This window comes from Hypomesus nipponensis, chromosome 26 (genome assembly GCF_054491055.1).
Source record: "Hypomesus nipponensis isolate SF chromosome 26, ASM5449105v1, whole genome shotgun sequence".
In the NCBI taxonomy this organism is placed as follows: Eukaryota; Metazoa; Chordata; class Actinopteri; order Osmeriformes; family Osmeridae; genus Hypomesus; species Hypomesus nipponensis.
In genome coordinates, this window is record NC_140386.1 from 801,830 (window position 1) to 827,601 (window position 25,772).

The following is a 25,772-nucleotide window of genomic DNA, read 5'->3' on the forward strand; positions in this document are numbered from 1 at the left end:
AGGCATAGAATCAACTGCAATGCCTTATATTCATCCGACCACCCCCGAAAATGTGCCAACAATTCAAACTGAGCATGAAAAGCTTCCCAATCTGCTTTACTGGAATACTTTGGGGTCTTAACAGACACAGAAGAAAGCGGGAACTGGGCGCAACCATGTTTATGTCCTTGAGGGTTTAGGTTGGTTGAGGGGCAGTTCTATGGGCGTATGTGAAGCCCTCTGTGACATGCTTGCGTGTAAAAAGGGCTATACAAATACATTTGATTTGATTTGATGTTTGTTTACCATCCGAGCCCCAGATTCCTCGCCCCGCCGAATCGTCAACGTCACCACTTCAGTCTGCCCACCAGAATCCGCACGAAGCACAGTTGAAAAAGCACCCATGCCCGCTTCAGCCGTCATCGCCCTAATGTCCTCCCGCAAGTGGCCTCTGAGTTCCGACGCCCCGGCGATCTCCTCAGCCATATCCTCCGACGTCCATGCACACGCCCCTCCTTGGCCGTAATCATCCACCACTTTCACCTTCAGAGTCCCTCGAAGCATAATCAACCCATGTTCAGCCACGGTAGCTAGCCACAGAAGTCAGCTAGCTGACTAACTTTTACTACATTTTTACATCTGACCACCAACACCAATGTAATGCTTGAATTAATATAAATCAATATTCATAATATTTTTTACGTGGGTTTCCAATGGAGTTTTCTTTCAAATCCTCTCAAACTTCTTAAAACTTCTTCAATTCCAAATCCTTCTTCTTCCTCAATCTTTCAGCGAGACCCTTACAAAAAAGAAGTACACTTCAAGTTTATTTTGTAAGTATACTTAGTATAAAAAGTATACTATTATCATGTTACTTAAAGTATACTAGCAGTGTACTTATTTATATACTATTTTTGTACTAAGTAAACTGAATTGGACCACTTTTTAGGTCATTTAGTACACTTTAAAGTACACTTCTAGTGTATTTTTATGTTTAATTTTGAATACTGTAAAGTAGCCTGTGTAGTGCACTTTCAGTTCATCAAGTATACTTCGTAAAGAGCCTTAAAGTATACTTTGCAATACTTTTAAGTGCACTTTCAATTAATGTAAGTAACTCAAGAAGTAAACTTAATACATTTAATTTTACTATGACTTAATAATAAATGTAAATGTTTAGGGGCCCCTCAGACACCTCAGATCTTGCGTCTCATGGCGAGAACGGGGGCCATCACAAAGTTACATTGCAGATTCTGAAAAAAGCTACTTACTGCACTGGCATCAAATTGTACTGAATTCAGCTCTTCTAATGAAACGTAACAGTCGTTTAACTCATGGTTACAATGGTAAACCAGCACAACAATGACAATTACCACGCAACAAAACACTACATTCTAAGCAGACACATTAAAAAATCGTGTATTTCGAACAAACGGCAAACTTATCAGCAAATTTTAACACTATTTGCCGCCTTGCATCATGGGAATTGACTAGCCAATGAGCCACACTATTATGATTATTTCACGTTGTTATTTCCTTCTTTAGTCAGTTTGACAGTATAACCTTCAAATTCTCAAGTAGTTTTTTGTCCATTAATACTCCGATTGATAATTATTAGTATAAGAGTATAGAACCATAAACTATTTTTAAATAATTCAGCTTTTTGAGATCTATTAAACTTTTTTCAATATCACTGATTATGTTTCATGACTTTTTAAAACCGTTTCTGAGATTTACATGGGTGTGTACGAGAAAGCCTGGAGTGCTGACTGAATTGCTTAGAGTGGAGGGGAGCTTTGGTTGTTGAAAACATATTTCTAGTTTGCCAGCATTGCCACAATTTTTGCTCTTCATGCTTCGTTTTTGGATCAATAGATAGCTAATTTTGTGCTGGTTGTAGACAGTTGTCTGTGGAATCCAAAAGACTTACACATTTGTTCAGAGCCCCACGAAAGCGAGACGAAGTCCAACTCTCGCCCCATAGAGTCCAATGCAAATCTGGTGACCAATTCATCAGAAAAGGCAAAAACATCCAGATATAGAAACTGCCGGTAGAGTCGTATTTCTGACCGCACAGACATATAAAGGACATCTCTAGTTTCGGCGGAGTCTTGGGTCTCTGAAAAAAATCGTATTTCTTGGATTGGACGTATAGTTTTGCGTCTAGGTTAACTTGTTTAAGGTGTGGATTCTAGCTAGAATTCTGTTATTCTCTGTCCTCAGCGTGTTAGCATTCATAGCTGCACCATCACCGTGGCTTCCACACTGCCACTTTTGAGTGACTCACACATTTAAAAAATGTATTTCAGCTTGCGGGTATTTACTCATTTCTGTATTTTCAGCAATAAAAAAAAATTGTTTTTCAAAAAAACGTTCAGCTCCTTCAGAAGATGTGTGCGATGTGTTTTTGTATTTCTCACTTTTATACTTTTTAAAATGTTAAAGTTTTTGTGCAAATTATTCTCCCTTTAAAAGTAATGGTTAATCCTTTCAAACATCTGCGCAGATGGCACTGGGGACGGGGGGGACATGTCCCCCCCAGATTCCTAGCGACCCCGATCCGTCCCCACCACTCTTCCTACGTAAGACAACAAGCATCAGTTATAACTGCACAGCTGATTAGGCGATGTTAGCGTGTGTAACGTTGGCCACACAAAAGATCTACAACACTTGAAAAGAAAAAGTGTATTATGCTTATTTTAAAGTATTTTTGGAGCCGGCGTTTGTGCTTTTAGGCTTGGCGTTTTCCTGGTTGTCATGGAGATGACGTTAGTAGGCCCGTTCTTTTGGCTGCTTAAAATTGTAATGTTTGGCTCGCTCTTTTCATTCAGTGCTCGAATTACGTGGTAGCCAGAGGGAGCCGAGCTCCCATAGAGTGAGGACTGGCTCCCATGAAAGCAACAAAGTCAAAAATCTGAGGGGGTCTCTCATATCTAAGGTGTCTGCTGGTATGTTGCATTGTAATTTTGATCTTAAACAACGCTCATTACCCATCCCTGTGCGCCGCGGTCTCTTAACATTAAAGACGTTAAATTAAATTATAGGCTACTACGTATGGCACTAGCAACAGCTAGTTCTAGCCAGGCGACTAGCTCTACAGAGGCAGAGGACGTGAAGAAGAATTTATGAAGGTAAATATTGCTCGTCTGGCTCAAATAAGTTACATTATATTTCATTTTAAAATTGAGAATGTCTTCTGTCTGTGTCTGAATGTCTGTTTTGCAAAATTGAAATGAAATATGGACTATTGCTATACTCTATATCAATATGCAAACTCCTCACCTAATGCCTAAACCTCACAGCCAATTAAGGGCTGGTTAAAATAACATGATATTGTTTAGAAGAGCACAGATTCTACATTGATCTAGCCTCTTAATTTTGCTCTCAAAGTGCACTAGATTGCTGCGTTTAACTTTACATTTTAAGAAATGTTCTTCCGGGAGAGTATGCCCCCGGACCCCCCCTACAGGGTCGGGGGATTGCAGTATTGTTCTCACTTTTGTTACCTCAGTATTGCACTTCAGTAGGCCTATATTTACTGAAGCTGCAATAAACATTGCATATATGTACATATATATTACACAAAATAACAAATGGAGTTGGAATCATTTGCTGACAGCTTGGTCCCCCCCAGTTCAAAAATTCCATCTGCGCCCCTGAGGATAGGCCTATATTACGGTGGCCCTGAAGTGCAAATCACACCCCCTAATATGAGTACATCCCCCAAATGAAAACACTCCCCCCATATACGAGTCAACTCCCCCCAAATCGAATGACTTGTTGCACGTAAATATGTCAGGCTATTGCATTTTGTACTTCTGTCGATCAATTTCTTATTTCTTGTTTGTTAGCTACTGCATCCAATCAGCGCTGAAGTGTAGTACCTACCCTTTCCGTTCAGTTAATGTAATGTGTATTTGAGTTAATGTAATGTCGTTTTCCATTTGGGGAGCGTGTTTTTGTATTAGGGGGGGTGAACAAGTCATCCGATTTGGGGGGAGTTGACTCGTATTCGGGGGGAGTGTTTTCATTTGGGGGATGTACTCATATTAGGGGGTGTAATTTGCACTTCAGGGCCACCGTACTATATTTCTAAAAACCAAGTGAAAGGAAAAGGCTCGTACTACAAATTTTGGGGTGAACTGTCCCTTTAATACAGCTCTAGTTTTTACTCCAGCCCAGTAGGTTGCAGTAAGACATTTCTCTGGTTGCCAACTGCCCTTAAAAATTACGGAAGGAGAAGAAGTTGCAGTAGCGAGTCAACAGACTAATCAAAATGTTACCCTTATCTATTAAAGACGACGAGTACAAACCTGATAAATTCAATCTCCTTGCAAAGATTTCTGGATGGTTTAGGTAACGTTGGCTAAATGTATTGACCAAGCTTTAGTTTGATTATTTGATAGCCAGCATAATGGTAATATATATACTTGCTTTTCTTAATTCAGAACTTGGCTACAACTAGCTGAGATCCGATGCAACAGCTGGTTTGCTAGTTGACAAGCTACTTTAAGTGGACATTCAAAAGTATTTTAGTGACCTAACCCGAATTGTATTTTGTCAGTACGACTTATGTCTGCAACGTTTGCAACTCTGCCAGTTAATGTGAAGCGTAACGCGTCCAGAACGTACAGTACAATGACATTTGGAACAGTACCGTAACGCGTGCCGTTAGTGCTTGTTGGCACTAACTACTTGCTAGTTCCGGGGTCTACCGAGTCTGACAAACAAAATGGTCTAAACCACACAGCAAGATCTAATCCGTTTTCCAGAACAGATCAATTGATCGCAAACGCATTGCTGTACTTGGCTAGCTTGCAATTTTTTTCAGTGACGCTCTTTAACATCAAACAACACATCAAGTTAATGCAAATCCTCTTGTTATCTTTCAGATCCATCCTCTCGGATAAAACGTCACGAAACCTCTTTTTCTTTCTGTGTCTGAATCTGTCATTTGCTTTCGTGGAATTATTGTTCGGCATATGGAGTAATAGGTAAGTTCATTTAAAGGGTGAGAACCTTAAAAGACAGCCCATGTTAAAATGTGCCACGTGTAACTTATCTTTGATGACGATGCTCCGTTGGTTGCACAGGATAGGCATAGAGTCCAAGTCTTTACTCAATGTAGGCCTAATTTGTGTACGCAAGGCCATATAGATGGAGTCGACATTGCAATTAATTTCATTTGAAAGCTAATTTCTTGGCATCCTGGAGAGAATAAAATCAGTAACACATGGTATGAACTCAAAAATGAAGTTATTGGGAGCAAAGCTGCCAAGCTATGGAGGACCAAACCTGCCATATTTAGAAATTAATAAATAAATAAATGTCCACACCCATGCATAAATACATAAATAAAATTAATATACATACATTTAAACTTAAGTAATGTAAGGAATACATTGAGTGAGGATTTTCTTTTAAGATTATAGATAATTGGTTCACTTTAACACTAATATTTTATATTTTTATATTCATATATTTATTTATTTCAGCATTTATTCATTCATTCCTGTATTTCTTCATCTCAATATGTTAATGAGATGTGTCAATCCAAAATATGTAGGCAGCATTTGACACACCATTGGCTAATCGTTTTCAATTATTCCTTACATCCATCCTTGCTGTCATGGAAGTCATTAATAGAGCAATTGCCATTAATTTGGGAAGATTGATGACACAAAGTTAATCATCGGAGATGAGAAGTAGCTTATGCTTACATGGAGTACGTGCTGTGCCCCTACTGTTCCGTGTAGAGGCTATAATGGCAGATATAGGACTGAAATGGAGTTACGCCTGGGACACACAAGCTGCAAAGCGCCTCGATTGGCTCACGTTGTAGAGCGATCGTTTTGGCAGCTGGTCGAATATTTCCGCGAGACGCTTGCGAATTTGGCTGCAGGATGATGAAATTCATCATATTATATGATGTATTTGGAAATTCACTAATCACTTAACACCCAACTAAAGTACAATGGTAACAAACATCCACCATGTGTTTAGCCCAATAAAAACCATATCTGATCAATTCTCAATGTAAACATTTTAAAATAACAAAATCCTGATTGTTGATTGTTAAGCCATGAGAAAATCTGCAATAGCCCCCAATCAAGCAGAAGAGACACTGAAACCCATAGGCTGCATCACAAACCAACTGATACATTTTGGACGATTTGACGACAAAAGGTTAATCATCAAAGATGAGAAGTAGCCTAGTCCTACATGGAGTATGCTGTGCCTCACAGTGTAAATAATAAGTAACAATTGATTGACAATTGTGCAATCAGTAATACATTTATTTGTGTCTAAATGCATGGATGTGGACATTTATTCATTCATCCATTTCTAAATATGGCAGGTTTGGTCCTCCATACAAAGCCACCTTTTGTGTTTCTACCTTTTCTTCTTATTGGGTGTGCTTGATTTCCCCCCCCCCCCCAAAAAAAAAGGTGAATTATTGCACAGCATAGGCAATGTCGATTTCAAAATGTTTGTCTTGGTCCTGATTGCGTTGCTTGTGAACGTTCCATTTGACAGTTTAGGCATAATTTCTGTAGCCTATTAAAGAAACCCAAATTGGATAATTAAGTATACTTGCAAATTACAGACCAATATCAAATCTTCCATTTATTAGTAAAGTATTGGAAAAGATAGTATTAGTCCAATTAAATTCCTGTCTTGAAGAAAATAAAATCTTGTAAGTCTCTGTCAGGTTTCAGAATATATCACTGTATCAAAACTGCTCTCACCAAAATTATTAGCAGTTACTAATTACTCAGTCTAAACTCTGCTCGGAATCGTGTTTAATGGCCAAGTAAGTGGTTACAAACAAGGAATTTACTTTGGTGCATACATTGAACATTTAAACATAATTAACAGAAAAAAATGTAGAAAATGTACAAAAAAATAAAATACTAGGGCTATACAATATAAAATACTGTAAATAAAATAATACAGAAAAAGCGTGGCGTGAGGTTTTGGTCCTGATTGACCACAGCCTCCTGCCGTAGGGGAGTGTTTGAAACAGTGTGTCCAGGGTGGGAGGAATCAGCCACAATCTTCCCCGCTCGCCTCAGGGTCCTCGAGGTGTGCAGGTCTTCAAGGGTAGGCAGATTGCAGCCGTTCACTTTCCCAGCAGTGCGGATGATACGCTGCAGTCTGCTCTTGTCCTTGGCAGTGGCAGCAATGTACCAGGTGGTGATGGAGGAGGTGAGGATGGACTCAATAATGGCAGTGTAAAAATGCACCATCAGTCCTTGGCAGGTTGAATTTATTCAGTTGCCACAGGAAGTACATCCTCTGTTGTGCTTTTTTGGTGAGGGATCTGATGTTCAGTTCCCACTTGAGGTCCTGGGAGAGGCTAGTACCCAGGAAGCGGAAGGACTCCATAGTGTTAACTGGGAGTTGCACAGGGTGATGAGTTGGGCGGTATTCTTTCTAAAGTCCACAACCATCTCCACTGTCTTAAGAGCATTGAGCTCTAGGTTGTTCTGGCTACACCAGGTCACTGGGTTGTCAGCTTCCCACCTATAGTCAGACTCATCTCCACCAGAGATGAGCTCAATGAGGGTGGTGTTGTCCGCAAACTTCAGCAGTCCTGCTCTGTGGCATAAAATCCAAAAAAGAGATGCTAACTAAGAATCTAGGAGGTTTAAAGCCCCCTGGCTTAAACCTGAGGTGACAAGTCTCGGTGTAGTCCTGCGATCATCAGATGCAGGCCTATTAGAGGTCACCAGAAGCAGTCATAAGAAAATTGTTTTTAAACAGCTTAGAACAGTCTTTTTACCAAAGCATTTTACAAATTTGATCTCAGAAGGGTTTTATTACTTTTATGACGTGTATTATTGTTTTTATTGATTTTTTGGATTCCCGCAAAGACTGCGGCTTGTGTTTTGTTATGTAGAATTTATATTGGGAAACCACAAAGACTGTGACTCAAGATACCGCAAAGACTGCGGCTTGTGTGTTTTGGTTTACCGCAAAGACCCTGTCTTGTGTTTTGTTGAGTTACCTTTTTATTTTTATTGGGAAACCACAAAGACTGGCTTGAGATCATGCAAAGACTATGGCTTGTGTGTTTTGGATTACCAAAAAGACGGGTTTTATTACTTTTTTTACTTGTATTATTGGTTTTATTGATTTTATGTAAAGCACCTTGAGCTGCAATTCTTGTATGAAATGTGCTATATAAATAGTCATATTAATAAAAGAAATTGTGGAGAAAAGTGAATCTTACGGTGGCTGATTAGCTAGCCACAGTCACTAACGGCACTAACATCAAAACCCATGCGCTATTACCTATGGTAGTAGAACATTAGTTTAGCAGCTTGTTTCTGGGAGACAGGTAGCATTAGCTACATAAGGTGGCAAGACAGCTGCAAAAATGCCACAGGCAAAGGCCAGGGTGATTATAAGTAGCTAGCTATGTTTCCACACTGTGATATCAACACCATGCATTTTTGTATGCCCTTTTGAATGGTTTGCTGTCAGTGGTCTAGTGGTTAGTTTACCTGTATTTGCACTGTTGAGCTGGTAGTGGTGGGTCTTGGCCTATAATTTTTCATTATTTCGGGGTATAAGCTAGCCTTTTTTGAGGGGTTTTATAACTGCAGTTTTTACGGCGTGTGGAAAGACACCTGAGAGAAGGGATGTAATTTGTAAAAGATCAGTGGTCATGCAGTGTGATTTTTTTGTTGTTGAAAAAGTGTGTTGGTAGAATATCCAAGCTGCAGGAGGATGTTATCAGATGTTATAATGTCTTCTAGGCTTCTTTGGTTGATTGAATGAAATTGTGTCATGATATTTGAATGGATGTTATTTAAAGATGGGGACAGCACATACCCTGTGGTTGGTGTGGAGGCACCGACTGCGAAATTTTATGAATTTTGTCAGCAAAAAAGGAGGCAGATTGGCGTGTAGCAGTTACTGACACCAGAGGGTGTGTTAGTCTGTCAAGGGTAGCAAATAAGGTGCATGTATTGTTATTGTTTTTGGTTATGATGTCAGAGAAGGACTGCCTTGCATTTGTAAGTTCCAAATTATGGGAGATGACACTCTCAAAGAAAACGCAGAAATGATCAGAGTGCAACAGCAGTCACAGCAACCTTGGAAATGTTCAGACCTTTGATGGTGATTAGGTGTAGACTCTAGATTGTGGGACCTGTTACATGCTGAGTCAGATCATAGTTATCAAGAACACCACATAGTTCTATAGACCCTCAGCTCTTTCATGTGGTCACTGGTCAGTGAACTCCAGGTGGCGGGATGAGGGGGAAAATCAATATGAAATATGACAATCTAACAATCTACCAGAATTCGTTTAACAAATCAAATGCCAGTTTGGTTAGAATTGTGAAATGTTAATTGAAGGCCAACAGAATCGAGTATTCAACCATCTAATAAGTGAATAAGTGTTTTTAGCTAACTCACTACAAATATTTAGTCTTCTTGACCCCCCTAAACGTAGGCTACTGTTGAGCACTAAAGTCGCTCTTCCGTGGCAAAACACTGCAAAAGTTGGAAAGTTCAACTCATGTGACACCGGAGTTACCCAATCCAAATCCGTCCGAGTGCGGTAGATTAGCCGCTGCAGTGCGGATTGCATTGTCATGACATTTTAAGAATAACTGATATATTGTGATATATACCGTCACCCTCAGTGCTTATGAATTATACCATGATAAACATTTTAGGACATACCGCCCAGCCCTATAGTACAGTACTAATGTCAGTAGCTGTCTGTCACGAACGCCAAAGCCGAGTCATACCATTTTTCCCTGAAATAATTTGTGTTACTCCATCAAATGCTACGTAACTAAAAGGTTTTGACTTTTAATTGACAAGATTGACAACATGTTAAGAAACTTGTCTTTACTCAGACGACTTACTTCTCTATCTCTTCAGTTTGAAATTTGATGCAGAAAATATAATAGGCCTACTGTAGGAAATCTTCTATGGTTTCCTCTCTGGCTCCTTTTTGGCAAAAGATAGATGGACGATGCATGTATTATTCACAGTAACCCCTTTACCAATTAGCGTGGGAGCTGGTGGAGGTGGAGGTGACGTGGGAGCTGGTGGAGGTGGCGTGGGAGCTGGTGGAGGTGGAGGTGGCGTGGGAGCTGGTGGAGGTGGTGTGGGAGCTGGTGGAGGTGGAGGTGGCGTGGGAGCTGGTGTAGGTGGCGTGGGAGCTGGTGTAGGTGGCGTGGGAGCTGGTGTAGGTGGTGTGGGAGCTGGTGGAGGTGGTGTGGGAGCTGGTGCAGGTGGAGGTGGCGTTGGAGCTGGTGCAGGTGTAGGTGGCGTGGGAGCTGGTGGAGGTGGTGTGGGAGCTGGTGGAGGTGGCGTTGGAGCTGGTGCAGGTGTAGGTGGCGTGGGAGCTGGTGGAGGTGGCGTGGGAGCTGGTGGAGGTGGTGTGGGAGCTGGTGGAGGTGGTGTGGGAGCTGGTGGAGGTGGTGTGGGAGCTGGAGCTGTTGCCTTGATGAGTTTTGCACACTCTGCTGTGACGTATCTAAGTGCATCCTTTGCTTTATCCGGGTTGCCAAATGCAATTGTTTTGAATCTTGGATCTAAAATGGTTGCAGCCTGTAGACAATGAACCGTCTCTGGACATTGCCTGGCCCTCAAACATCGCAGCAGCTTGTTGCCCAAATCTGCTGCTGTATTGTTTTCACATGTGTTGTACTGTAAGTGCTGTTGGACTGATAGATACTAAACTGACCTTGGAGGCTGACATTGCTCTCAGCTGACAATTCCACAGTTGCATGGTTGAAGGGGGCAAGGATGAAAAGTGACAGATGGTGTCATTTTCTGCACTGGACATTGCTGTCACGTCTGTCCTCAGACTAGAGAGAGCAGCTCCTACTGGCTCCCTCTGGTCGTGCAGACGCTCGAACATGGAGAAGGTGCTGTTCCATCGTGTCTCCACTTCCTGGATCAGCTTCAGTTGTGGCCTTCCCATCTGTCTCTGTACATCTGCCAACCTGTCCTTGGCTGTACAACTACTTCTAAATAATATGTCAATCCTCCTTGCTTTTGAGCGGATCACTGTCAGATCAGCAGTATCATCAAGGCCCTTCTTCACCACTAAGTTTAGTGTATGGGCAAAACATGAAACGTGACTGACACCTGACTCTGCCTTGTAGACCCCAGTCTGCTATGAGCAAATCCTTTGCGTCCTTAATATGCTCTGATGTGTGTGTTCCAGTGAACTTGGCAACACCCAGCAGTCTTGAACATAATTTATCTTTTTTGGTGAAGTGGCATGTCATGCCCAGGTATGAATCCATGTTATTGGAGGTCCACATATCAGACGTCAGGCTGACACAAACGGCTGCATCCCTCAACTCAGCCTTCACCTTCTCCTTGGTTGTGTGGTATTTATCACACACCATGATCTTTAAAGCTCTTCTTGTTGGAAGCGTGTAGGCTGGATCCAGCTTCCCCACAAATGCTCTGAAGCCCTCATCCTCCACCACAGAAAACGGCTGTAGGTCCTTCACCACCATCTCCACCAGTGCATCGTCAAGTGCTTGTTTCCTTGCTGTCAAGACAACAAATCGTTTGAATATGTATTATCATTTTCATTTTAATTAATTGTATTGTAACTTTCATACATATACTGTATAACTTATGTAGCCTACAACCGCTGACCATTACATGATATTGTGAAAGCAATCATACCGTGTGGTAGGACTGCAGGCCTCCCAGCAGCTACAGCAGCACCTGCAACAGCATCCTCTGCATTGGGTGCCGGTGGGTTTGCTTGCGCTGGGTGCTTAGCACGCAGATGCCTTAACATTGAAGATGTATTGTTACAGTACGACAAATTCATAGGGCATTGCAAACACTGCACCTTGTTAGGGGAGACCAGATCAAAGTGCTCCCACACATGGGACCTTTGTCTCTTGTTGGCTCTATTCTCCATTTCTCAAGCTAACACTAGGCCTACTACAAACTATCTAAACTATTTATCTGAACTATCTATCAACTAATACTGAATATAAACAAACTATGGAAACACACAATTAATTAACTACGGCAGCACTAAACTATGAATAACTACACTGAAGCTAATACTGATAATATCTATATATATATATATATATCTATATATATATATATATATATATATATATATATCTATATCTATATATATATATATATATATATCTATATCTATATCTATATCTATATCTATATATATAAAATATTTTTTCACACACAAACAGCACATGAACAAACAGGATTTCGCTAATGGCACACAAGTAACTAACTTTCTCTAAAGTTTTCTAACTGTCTCAATCTCTCTCAATCTCTCTCAAACTCTCTCAAACTCTCACAAATCTCTCAACCAAGGTCTCACGCATTCAAAACCTTTGGCTTTGCCGCCTCATTTTATACCCCGACACATCAGAGTCTTTTGGCAAGTGCGACACAGGTTTCGTTCAAGATCACGTCACAAAACGTTTCGAAACATTTTGCCACGTGACCGGAAGTGTTTTTAAAACCAGTCTCGAAACGTTGTTCCGATGCAGTGAGTGTTGAATGTGTCGGGACAGTATCGACACCGTAGTACCGAGCAGCCCATCACTACAAAACCGTCCTTGGTGAAATGGTTCGAGCAAATGTGTAATTGAGGGTCGAACTGCACAGGGACCTTCTACACTACAGTATAGACAAACATCAGCCATGCCCGTCGAGTCAATGTTAGCTAAACAAGCTCATCTTCTTTTTATTAACGCTGATTCGCAAGGAATGCAAAAACAGCAAGATAGCGAAAACATCTAGACTGTAGGCATGTAAACTTGTTTAGCCTGGGTGGGTGTACAATACAATATGTATCACGATATTTTGAACATTTTTAATTAAACTTTAATTTACATTTTATTTCCAAAACATTAAACATTTTATATAATTTTTTTTGTTCATTTAGTCATTTAGCAGACGCTCTTATCCAGAGCGACTTATAGTAAGCAAGTTGTATATACAGTTTAGTTATTCGGACACCTTAAAGGGGTGATTGACTGTTTTTGGAGGGTATTTCACACTGTTAGGATTTTAAGATGTCTGTAATTGGCTGAAAGTCCTTTGTGCCATTGACTACGAACCTGAACTTCAATGGCACAGCCTAAACTTGATCTCAATCTGTTCACAAAGGTCAAGATGTTTGGATGTTTCATATTAGTTTAAGTAATAGGTTTGGAGGTGATAATAGTTAAAACAATTAAGAAAACTGCCCCAGCTGCACGCCTCACAATTTCCCCCGAAATTGTACCCTCTCTAGTTATTGGATGTGCTTGCCTTTGCCTATATTCTCTAATGCAGGGGTGTTAAACTCCGGTCCTCGAGGGCCGCTGTCCTGCTTGTTTTAGATGTTTCCCTTATCCAGCTCACCTGGTTTTAATGAATGGTCGTTATAACAACCCATTTAATTGAATCAGGTGTGTTCGAGCAGGGAACCATCTAAAACATGCAGGACAGTGGCCCTCGAGGACCGGAGTTTGACACATGTGCTCTAATGTATATTTATCATAATAATAATTGTTATTTACCAAAAACACTTTCTTCTTCTCAAAACCGTTTGTTCGGTGTCTAAATCAGCAGCAGAGCCGCCAAATAGGAAGTTGGGTCGTATCTCAGGAAATCTTTCCTGCATTGACACCAAACTTGATATATGGACTCCGGGACTCTGTTCTAAAGACGTCAAAAAAGGTTGTGGCATTTGAACTCTAGGGGGCGTTGCAATAAGCAAAACAAATTGGCACAGATTATCTTACGGCCAAGCCTCACAAAGGTTATCACATGGTTTTTTGATTTTCGAAACCGTTTATCCGGTACAGCCAATCAAAGTCGGTGACGAAGCAGCCAAAACAGGAAGTGAGACCATCTCTCAGCAAATCTTTGCTGCATTGACACCAAACTTGCTACGTGTACTCGGATCATTGTTCTGAGGATCTCAAGTGTCATTTGGCTCATTGCTGCTTACAGCTTTATTTTTATTTTGTATTCTTGTCCTCTCCTTCCCTCTCTCTTCCTCTCCTCTGGTCTTGTCTTCTTAACACCATTGTTGGTTGTTGGGTGAACCTGTTGTGATTTAACTTTTCTTTTATCCTAAGTTAACGCGAAACTAGCAAGTGGAATATGCTCAAAACTTATTGGCTGTTTACTACAATACAGTACAAGCTAATGCATGGAATGTATGTTAGCTAGGTAGACTAGAGAGTTAGAGCTAACGTTCCAACAGGAATCAAGCATTTCATTGAAAGACTATAACCTTCATGTAATCACAATCGACAATGATATTACCTACATAACACTGATTTTACAATATTTCAAACAATAAGTTAAGTGATTTGTTGGGGACATTTTTAGCATATTTGAATTGAGGTGGATGTGTCGAACCATGAAACGTGTCATTTAAAGCCTTCATATTCAAATCATTTAATATATTAAATATCAAACAATGTGACAACACATTCTGTTTTAAAAAACCTAGAAATCAACAGTTATCGCCAACAGAGGGGCGTGGATTAATGTGACATCCCTGAGAAGGGTCAAATGTGGTGTACTTCTCAGCCCTTGTACACAGTTCAATTGCCTGGGTTGTTAAAACAACAGCTTTACATCTATCTTTGTTAGAAAATGAACCTTTTGTAAATGATTGGTCTTTTTACATTGTCATTTACACTTTTCACACTCAAGTGTACAATTAACACCATTTTATGAGGCATTATATAATGCATGGGGGTTATTGTGGCTCATGTGGTACTGTAATTGTGATGTTTGTCTGTTTTTATTTATTGTTGTTTTACCCTATTTGATGATTTTATACAGCACTTTGGTCGGCATTGGCTGTTTTTAAATGTGCATTATAAATAAATATGACTTGACTTACATTTACATTTACATTTAGCAGACGCTCTTATCCAGAGCGACTTACAGTACAGACTTGGTCGGCAGTACTGTGTCTTACTCAAGTGATCAGATTATGACCGTGTTGAAGGTTTGACACAGGTTTGCTACAGTATCTTCAAATATTTTCAAATTTCAATGTATGACACATCATTTTAAAAGCTTACAATCTGCACTTTTATAATCTGTAAGAAACGTTGGAAGACAACGACCCCTTTTCACTATAGCGCGTCACATATTACTTCAACGCCACAGCCTACATTTGTCAATCTGTTCCCAAAAGTTTTGTCTACACGACTGAAGACGGCTAACAATTTCCATTTGGGAATTTTGAGAGATCATTTTACCGATCTGACTCAATGTAGCTGCTGGACATTCCAGATTCAGCCGCTATAAAATAAGCTATTACTAATAATAAACCTGAACCCCACGGGGTTCGGGAAAAGTTTGATTTTCCAGCTACGGCAGCTAGGTCCGTTACAGTAGTGGTGAAGGAGTTGGCGAAGGCGAACGCTTGCGATTGGTTATGGCAAATCAGAGTGGCTCTGGGCAGATCCAATAGTTTTAAACTTCAACAGAGGACCCGCCTTCAAGGAAGTTAATGTTTGTCAATGAAGAGATCCCAGACCCTCTGTACAAATGAAATGCACGAGGGTCTGGTTAGGACCAGGCTACACTGGAGTGGCCATGGGAAGCAAAAATGTGTTAACTGTGTAAACTGTTGATTTGTTTGCCTTAATTCAGTGATTCCGTTGTTTCATGATATTTTGGGACATTCCCGTGTGTGATAACTTGATAACGTGATACCAGCCGATTCGATACAGCCGCCGTTTTGAATTACTGAACAAAAGTTTTTTCTCTACTCCACCTACAAAATGTGTCCAATCTTGTTACTTTAGGTAGCCTATTTGATGCAGAATCAAATCACAACAGTGTTCATGTTACTTTTAATAGTAACGGAAAGTGGAAGACGTCTAATCTTATGATTCAGGCATCTACGCTCAGTAGGCCTACGCTAGCTCTTGCTTTACCAATCACTAAATGCAGATGTCTGATTACCGTATTTGTAACTTGTTCCTTGAAAGGAGAAAAAAAAAAGAATAATTTTCTAATATGCTTGCTTGTCATGCTCTTTGAGACTGTAGGGTTGGCCTGACAGGCTACATATTTCACCATCCTACTAGCTGGCTAGCTAGCTTATTCCCTAACCTGTAGTTTTCTTACTCGCCGTGGTCTTTGTGTCTGTCAATTAGGTGGTTTGCGATCAGGGCTCTCAAGTCTCACGCATTTGCCGTGAGATGCATTTCAAACATTTCTCACGCTGATAACATTACGCAAGTTACAATTATACACAATGATTTATTGAAATAAATGGAAATATAATGAACAGTAATGGAGATTGTTATTGGTGTTATAAGATTTGGAAAGCCTTACCATTTGAACAATGGGGACAAACAATGGAACAAAAGAAAAGAGCGGGGAGAAGGGAGGGAATCTTGTTCGAATAACTGAAATCTCGTGGTGAACTAACGATAGTCAGTTCACATGTCGTCTAATCAAGCATTAAGTGTAAATAACATGCCAATTTGTCACAATTTTAATCCAGCAGTGAGGTACTTCCTGTGTCTAGAATTTCTTGAACAGTGTTGTACAGACACTAACCAAATTGTCGCTAGTGTTTATAATCCAGAGAAAGGTGGAGGGTTGATACAGGTAATACAGTTCATTGGTAATTTCTTGGCTTGGGTGTGTCCAAGGTAGGGTTGCCACCCGTCCCGGTTTTCCCTGGATTGTTCTCTTTTTTTCAACAACTGTCCTGTACTTTTAAAATTATTTCCCGGGACATAAATTGTCCTGTTGTTGTGAAAATGTATATCTCAATTTGAATTTCATAGTTTTAAATAAAACGTAATTAGTCATTTCTTTGTACTGCTATTCTATTTTTCTTCCTGGCTATGTTCCAATTTTGTGTCTGTAAACCTGTCAGAATTTTGTCTAGTGACAGCAATTGCACTTAAAACAGATGGATGTTAAAGGTCACATGACATGCTGATTTGGATGCTTTTATATAGGCCTTAGTGGTTCCCCATTACTGTATCTGAAGTAGCTTTACCGAAATTCAGCCTTGGTGCATAATTAGAGCCACGACCAGCAGTCCCACAATGAGCTTTCCTCAAAACACGCTGTTTCTGTGGCAGTAGCTTTAAATGCTAATGAGGAGCAGAGTGGCGGCAACATGCGCTAATGTTTACAATGGATGTATTGCAATGGCTCATAGCCCCTGTTGCTGTAACATGCCTCAAATGTAGCCATTCTCAACTGATCACCCTGGTTTGCAGATGTGCACACACAGTCATTTCAATGAGGAGTAAGGCGGATATCGCGCGCGCCATAACACCAACAGCATGACGGTTTTCCAAATAACAAAGAAGTGTACAACACTTGCGTTACAGCGTTTGTATTAACACACATACTTGATGCTATCTACCTTTACATTAGCAACAGTAACTCAGCTAGTAGTGATCCAGAATTTAATTTCAGCAAGGCCAGATTTGTATTGGCTCAAGTTGATGAAACAGTGGCTGAAATGTTTGGCGCAGACATACAAAACTTTGGAAAGTTGTGTCGGCGCATTTCCAGCGAAAATAAAATTAAGATACTGGTTGTGCAGAGGCTTGGATGAACAAACTAAAAAAAAGACTGTACATCCAAACACAGAGCAACTATTATGCTTCGTTCGTTTGCTAGCCATGATGTCTCTACAGGAAAAAACGAAATTGCACTTGCCTTTGCACAATCGTAGCTTAGTTTCTCATGGGCGGGCCAGATGATCTGGGCGGGCAAAGCAGAGAGAGGGGAGCTAACCTTCCTCCTTGTGACGTCACAAAGAGGAGATTTTCAAACGGAGCAATTGACCGTTCCCGAAACTCCTCCCTAGAACGGCCCTCGTCCAATCGTACCTTAGCAACCGCTACTAAGAGAAGAAGGTCCGTCAAGCTTTGACTTGGAAGCAACATGGTTAAACGGTGTGCCTATGGGTATGGGATGTGTCGATCTGACACTAGATATCCCAAAAGTTTAGAGGGAGGTGTGGTCTTTTTTCCATTTACAAAGCCGAAGACTCAAGAGGGAAGGTGCCGGCGGTGGATAAAACAGTGTGGGAGACCCCACTCCCAACTTAATTTAGAGAACATCACCAAACATATATATATGTCTGCTCCAAGGTAGCTAGCTAGCGTTAAGCTGCTAGCAAACGATATCTAAGATGTTAGTTGAGAGAACATCCCCAAACAGTTATGGTTCATGTAAACTAGTATTATTACCGCTACTAGTGCATAACTAGTGACTCCAACAAATTTGTTAATGTTAAAATCAAAATGTTAATGTTAACGTCTGTAAAATTGCAAGCTGAGCTAGCCAACGAACGCCAGCAAGTTGCCAGGAGCTTTAAAATACTGTATCAATGTTGAACAAAACGTCCCAACAAGCCATTATAAACTTATTTTATTTTAAAAATAAGAATTTTGTGAGTGGGCGACCTATTCCTGAGTATCCCAACCCTGTGCTTGCTGTTCAAGTGCCTGGCCAGACAAGGCTACTTCAGTCCTATGCTTTGGCTTCGTCCTAATTTTTGTTGTTTCCCCATTGTTGCTAACTTTAATATTTTGAATATATCCTTCCACTGCATATTGCAGTCCCTTCTGCCTGGATCTGGGAGATATTGCAGAGGTATTACTCAAAAAATCCTCACTCACACTGACAGCTGTAGCGCTTATCCCCGTACTCGCCATGGCTTTTGGGTTGACAGTTCCGGGAATTGTGTCGGACGTAGCAACAATAACTAAGGGGGCGTGGCCTGGGGAACGGTCAATTTTAGCTTATATTTTCTCAAAGGCGGAGAAGAACCCCCAGGGCTTGGTTTACACCTATCGAAAATTCTAGCCACTGGGGGACCAAAGGCAGGCTAGGGGAATTCCTAAAGTCAAGTTTTCATGTCATGTGACCTTTAACTTCTGTTTTCATTGTCTAATTTTTTTGTTTTCTTCCTTTCTTTCTTGTTTGGCTCTCAGTTTAGGTTTGATATCAGATTCCTTTCACATGTTCTTTGACTGCACAGCACTCTTAGCGGGACTTGCAGCTTCAGTCATATCCAGGTGGAGGTCCAATGACTCCTTCTCATATGGGTAAATATATTTAGTTTCAGTGCATTGCCTATTGACTATGGTGTGTATACGTATGATTTTATTGGTAGGTTTATTTGAACAGTGAGAGACAGAATACCAACAACAACATCCAGAAAAACTCAGGTCAAAATAGTTATTAATTGATTTGCATTTTACTGAGTGAAATAATTATTTGACCCCTTCTCAATCAGAAAGATTTCTGGCTCCCAGGTGTCTTTTATAAAGGTAACAAACTGAGATTAGCAGCAATCCCTTTAAGAGTGTGCTCCTAATCTCAGGTTGTTACCTGTATAAGATACACTTGTCCACAGAAGTAATCTATCAGATTCAAAACTCTCCACCATGGCCAAGACCAAAGAGCTTTCCAAGGATGTCAGGGACAAGATTGTAGACCTACACATGGCTGGAATGGGCTGCAAGACCATCGCTAGCATCTTGGGAAGGTGACAACAGCTGATGCGATTATTCGCAAATGGAAGAAACACAAAACCTTCAAACTCCCTTGGTCTGGGGGTCTATGCAAGATCTCACCTTGTGGAGTTGCAATGATCATGAGAACTGTGAGGAATCAGCCCTCAAGGCAGCTGGGAAGAAAACAATTGGTAACACACTACGCCAGGAAGGACTGAAATCCTGCAGCGCCCGCAAGGTCCCCCTGCTCAAGAAAGCACACGTACTGTTTGCCAATGAACATCTGAATGATTCAGAGGAGAACTGGGTGAAAGTGTTGTGGATAGTGCTGTCAGTTTAACGTGTTATTAACGGCGTTAACGCAAACCCAAATTAACGGCGTACATTTTTTTATCGCGCGATTAACGCTCTTTTTGGCCTAACAAACTTTGTAGTTTTTTTTCACCTGCTGTTGCAACAACTACCGACGTTAGAAAAACTCCAACAACACACCGGATCTAGCTAGACCGGAAACAAAACGGCAGGCACGCCGCACACACTTGTTTGGCTTGCTAGCCGGCTAAAGAGTAGTAGCAGAGCCCGTTTACGGATATTAGACATTCTCTGGTAGTAACGTTACGTTTTGAGTGGATGGCGAGCGCAAGACGCCGAAATGGATGCCAATAAGATTCTGAATGGAAAGTTTACTTTTTAAAAGTTGCCAAATAGTTCCATTGAAAAGACCAAAGTGATCTGTGTGTTTTGTCGTTGTAAACTGAGCTATCATCACAGCACGTCCAGTCTGAAATACCACTTGATGGCCAAGCACACAGCTGATGCATTTCTCCGCCCCCTCGTCAAAGCCAGGCGATTGTTATGTTGTTTAAAAAAATATATATATTTGCACGAAGCAATCCGAACCACTTTTCCTAAAAGAAATCAAGGGACAAAAATCAAGGGACATTTAGAATAGATAAAAAGGTGCGATTAATTGTGATTAATTGCGAGTTAACTATGACATTAATGCGATTAATTGCGATTGAATATTTTAATCGTTTGACAGCACTAGTTGTGGATAGAGACCAAAATCGAGCTCTTTGGCATCATACAGTCATCGTCGACTTAAACAAGGGTAAGGTCAGCCACAAACAAATGCCCCACCAGAAAAGGGAACACTCTGGATCACCACTACACTGCGGTCAGTAATGCCTACCACGTCGTCCCTCGAGCAGCACTGGGACACTCTGACCATGCCATGGTCCACCTGATTCCTGCACACAGGCAGAAATTGAAGCTCTGTAAACCTGTTGTGACAACATCAAAACAGTGAACCAATGAGGTTATCGAGGATCTGCAGGCATGCTTGGACTGTACTGACTGGGATATGTTCACGACTGCTTCCAATAGTCTGGATGAACTCACAGAGACTGTGATGTCAGCTTCTGTGAGGACTACTGAACTTCAACAACAACAAGGCCTGGTTCTCTGCAAAGCTCAGAAGGTTGCGGCTGGAGAAGGAGGAAGCTGTTAGGAGTGGGGATAGAGAAAGATTCAAGGAGTCGAAGTACAGGTTTAGCAAAGCGGTGAGAGAGGCTAAACAACTGTACTCGGAGAGACGACAACAGCAGTTCTCTGCTAACTACTCTGCTTTTGGCTGGAGAAGGCTCAGGCAGATCACCAACTACAAGCCCAGAGACACCCCCCCACCACCACAGTGATGACTCTCTCCATTCAGGATAGAGAAGTCAACAGACTGTTCAAGAGACAGAACCTCCGCAAAGCAGTGGGGCCAAACGCTGTCTCTCCTGCCACCCTCAAGCAGTGCGCTGACCAGCTGTCCACCAACATCTTCAACACCTCCCTGGAGACATGCCATGTGCCAGCCTCCACCATAATCCCTGTGCCCAAAAAGCCACGGCCAACAGGACTTAATGACTACAGCCCCGGTGCCCTGACCTCTGTGGTAATTAAGTATTTCGAGCACCTGGTGCTGGCACTCCTCAAAGTCATCACGGACCCTCTCCTGGACCCCCTGCAGTTTGCCTACAGCACCTGGACTCCCCAGCATCCTACGCCAGAATCCTGTTTGTGGACTTCAGGTCTGCCTTCAACACCATCATCCCCGCCCTGCTTCAGTACGAGCTCTCCAAGCTGAACGTGCCCGACTCGACCTGCAGGTGGATCACAGACTTCCTGTCTGACAGGAAGCAGTGCGTTAAGCCGGGAACACAAGTCTCTGACTTCTGACTCGGCACCGGATCTTCTCAGGGCTGCGTCCTTTCTCCTCTGCTTTTCTCCCTGTACACCAACAGCTGCACCCCAGTCATCCGTCCGTCAAACTCCTGAAGTTTGCGGAGGACCCAACCCTCATTAGGCTCACCTCTGGTGGAGATGAGTCAGACTACAGGTGGGAAGCTGACAACCTGGTGTAGCCAGAACAACCTAGAGCTCAATGCTCTTGAGACAGTGGAGATGGTTGTGGAAAGAATACAGCCCCACTCACTCCCATCACCCTGTACGACTCCCCAGTCAACACTGTGGAGTCCTTCCGCTTCCTGGGAACTAACCTCTCCCAGGACCTCAAGTGGGAACTGAACATTGGCTCCCTCACCAAGAAAGCACAACAGAGGATGTACTTCCTGTGGCAGCTGAAGAAATTCAACCGGCCACTGCCAAGGACAAGAGCAGACTGCAGCGTATCATCCGCACTGTTGAGAAGGTGATTGGCTGCAATCTGCCTACCCTTGAGGACCTGCACACCTCGAGGACCCTGAGGGCGAGCGAGGAAGATTGTAGTCGATTCCTCCCACCCTAGACACACTGTTTCAACCACTCCCCTCCGGCAGAAGGCTGCGGTCCATCACAACCAAAACCTGACACTGTCACTTTACCCTCATACACTCTGTCACTTTAACATATTCAGTATTACTCTCATTTTATTTATCATATTTTATATTATATTTTATAGTTCTGCCAGTAGTTTATTTGATTTTGTTGTACATATTCTACATTTTCTTTTTGTTCATTATGTTGAAATGGTCACTGTATGTACCTGCCCCCAAGTAAATTCCTTGTTTGTGAGCACTTACTTGGCGATTAAACACTATTCTGATTCTGAAATCAATTTATAACTATTTTGACATGCGCTTTTCTGGATTTTTGTTGTTGATATTCTGTCTGACTGTTCAAATAAACCTACCGTTAAAATTATAGATTGATAATTTCTTTGTCAGTGGGCAAACGTACAAAGGCAGCAGGGGATCAAATACATTTTTCCCTCACTGAATGTTTGTATGTATGTATGTACGTACGTACGCACATATATGTGTGTATATATATGTATATATATACACACACATATATATGTATGTATATATATATATGTGTGTGTATATATATACACACACATATATATGTATGTGTATATATATATATATATATATATGTATATATATACACACACATATATGTATGTGTATATATATGTATGTATGTGTATATATATATATATATATATATATTTCAAGATTTCATCCAGTTCAGTAGTATAACCAGTGATGTCACCAGGGTTTAACATTGTATTATAAAAAAATATTTATACTTACTGTAACTAAGAATGCTTATATTGTCCAGCTCATGTGTCTTTTCTTTCAGGTACGTGAGAGCAGAGGTGTTGGCTGGGTTTGTGAATGGCCTTTTCCTCATTTTCACAGCCTTTTTCATTTTCTCAGAGGGAGTAGAGGTAAGATAAATACTTGGTTGCTTTCTGTACTGAAGTAGTCAATCACGAGGGTGTGGTACATCTCTTGTAACCCATGGTTGGGCTGTTTCAGAGTGCTCAGCTGCCCTTTGTGCCTTTTGGGTTGTTTGTGATTAATCATATTGTCTTATTTATTGGTGTTACAGTTAAAATTGAGCTTTTTATTGGATATCTAGCCAACAATCAAGCACTGCTAAACAAGCTGTGCCTGCTGTGATACTATCTAGCTTGTTAAATGTATTTTGAGATTAATACATTTTGCAGTTTGTGACATTTATGGAGCACAAGCGAAGGCACAGCTCATTAGCTATGCTATTTTTTTCACAAGATATAACTATCTAACTAATCCTTAGTAACTAACAACGACCCCATTACCAAAAGTGGCAAAAGCAAAGTAATATGTTGTCAAACTGTGAAGTGGAATTGCCCATGATGTAATTTATAAGTCACTGCTGTTTACCAGTCAGATTTCAACGACAAAACTCCCCTTTACATAATATGATGCAAATTAAAATATTATACTACACTTGGTGTTTAATACATGACAAATAAATATCAAATGTTGCATAAAGACCTGAAATGATGATTAATTTCAATGTTGTGACATACTGGTTTTTCCTTTGGCCTCTGACAGAGGGCTTTGGAGCCACCGGATGTTCATCATGAGCGTCTCCTACCTGTATCAGTTGCAGGGCTGCTGGTCAATCTGGTGGGCATCTTTGTGTTCCAGCATGGAGGCCATGGGCATTCCCATGGTGGGGATGGAGGTATACCTTTAGAAACGGTTTCTATCTTGATCTACTTTTCAGTGTCCTTAATTGTGTTCTTGCTGCTTTCTCTCAGTATATGCTGCACTTTTTTGATGGACTATACTATGAAACATCACAGCATTGGCTAAAAAGCTTCCTTTCAACAAAATATTTCATATATGTGACAGTTCAGTCAAAAGGGGATGTTGTCGGGAGGTTATTTCTTCAATCCTTCCCACTGCTGACAAACTAATACGCTATTTATAGACGGCTATAAATATGACTCAACTTGACTTGCATAATGTTGGCTAATGCTACAGTTTTAGGTTGATGTCAAGTTGTCAAACTAAATTAGGTCTATTTGCCTAATTAGTGGCAAATAATCCCACCTAGTCATGCATATGAAGGAGTAAGTCTTACATACGTTTTTGTAGTGATCTAAGATTATTGTACTGCATAGAAATATAATTTGGCCATTAGATAATAATAATAATGACTTTATTTATATAGCACATTTTATACAAGAATTGCAGCTCAAGGTGCTTAACATAAAATCCATGAAAACATGATACAAGTAATAAAAGTAATAAAACCCTTCTGAGGCCGCAGTTTTGCGATAATCACACAAGCCACAGTCTTTGCAGTATCTCGAGCCACAATCTTGGTGGTTTCCCAAAATAAAATAAAAATGTAACTCAACAAAACACAAGCCACAGTCTTTGCGGTATTCCAATATAAATAAAGATGTAACTCAACAGATACTATTCTTATTGAGTGGACTACATTATGGATGAGCGAGAAGACGGTGTACAACACGTAGTATAAACAGAATAATATTTATACAGCAAGACATTAAGATACGCAATTGGCTTGGAGGTATGGAAAACTTAAACTTGATTTTCTTAGATCGCCAAGACTTTACAAAAGGTAGTCGATGGCAAAATGTTGCAGATTTGTCAGCAGAGGGTGCAGTTGACAAGAAAAAGCTGTGGTAGCATCGGCAGGGCTGATAGTCAATGGCGAATAGCTGTCCATCTATCAAATAATGCCTGGAATCTGTTTGTATGTCCCACTTTAGTCTTCCACAATTATCTCGAGAACCGGGCACTCTGCAAAGTTCGCAATTTCGCAGGTGTCCTCTTTATAATCCAATGGAGTGCAGTGCCGGGATTGACATTGTTCAGATCAGCATTTCCAAATTTTTTTCAACAATACCCATCTTTCATGTGCCTCCACGGGGCATCATGGGAACTCATCCCAGCCCTTTCACTTTGATTGGTCCCTCTGGTCATCCATCGTACCGTACGCTTCACTAGCAGGTGCACTAGGAGGCTTTATGATAGCTTCAGTGAATTTTGTTTTGTTAATGAATTACTGCGATTAACAAAGGCATTTGCAATGAAATCAATCTAAGCGCTTACCGCACCGGAGTTCGTAGCAAGGAAAATAGGGAAATACTGTTTAGTTATTTAGAAGCAAATTCGCTTTTACAGCCGATAATCAGCTGCTTTCAAAGGCCTTTCCTGGCTATCTAACAGCACGACAATATAGAGTGGATATACTTTCAGAATATATTAGTTAATTTTGTTTCATAAATGAGTGTGTTTACTGATTAACTGCCTGCACATTCAAATGTACATGCAAGCACTGTATGGTGAATTAGACCTACAATTACGACAACTGGCTCAACCATTGTGCATGTAATGAACTAAATGTTGTGGTAGTAAGACAATTGAACTGAGAACCAATACAGTACATTTTGATCAACATAACATGAGCAATTTATAATATATATTACGTAGG

At 40.9% G+C, this 25,772-nt stretch overlaps 1 protein-coding gene across 3 annotated transcripts in view; it reads left to right on the top strand.

Moving 5' to 3' along the window:
* The first annotated feature begins 4,175 nt into the window (after positions 1-4,175).
* slc30a7 (solute carrier family 30 member 7) overlaps positions 4,176-25,772 on the top strand; it is a 46,975-nt gene continuing 25,378 nt past the window's right edge. Inside the window, exons 1-5 of one of the 3 annotated variants that reach the window (XM_084692380.1) lie at positions 4,176-4,335; positions 4,872-4,973; positions 18,957-19,070; positions 23,115-23,202; positions 23,855-23,987. In XM_084692380.1, the coding sequence (XP_084548506.1) occupies positions 4,256-4,335; positions 4,872-4,973; positions 18,957-19,070; positions 23,115-23,202; positions 23,855-23,987 (517 nt within the window). In that variant the 5' untranslated portion in view covers positions 4,176-4,255. Of the gene's footprint in view, positions 4,336-4,871; positions 4,974-18,956; positions 19,071-23,114; positions 23,203-23,854; positions 23,988-25,772 lie in introns of those variants that run through there. The other 2 variants (XM_084692379.1, XM_084692381.1) reach the window with 2 other exon arrangements.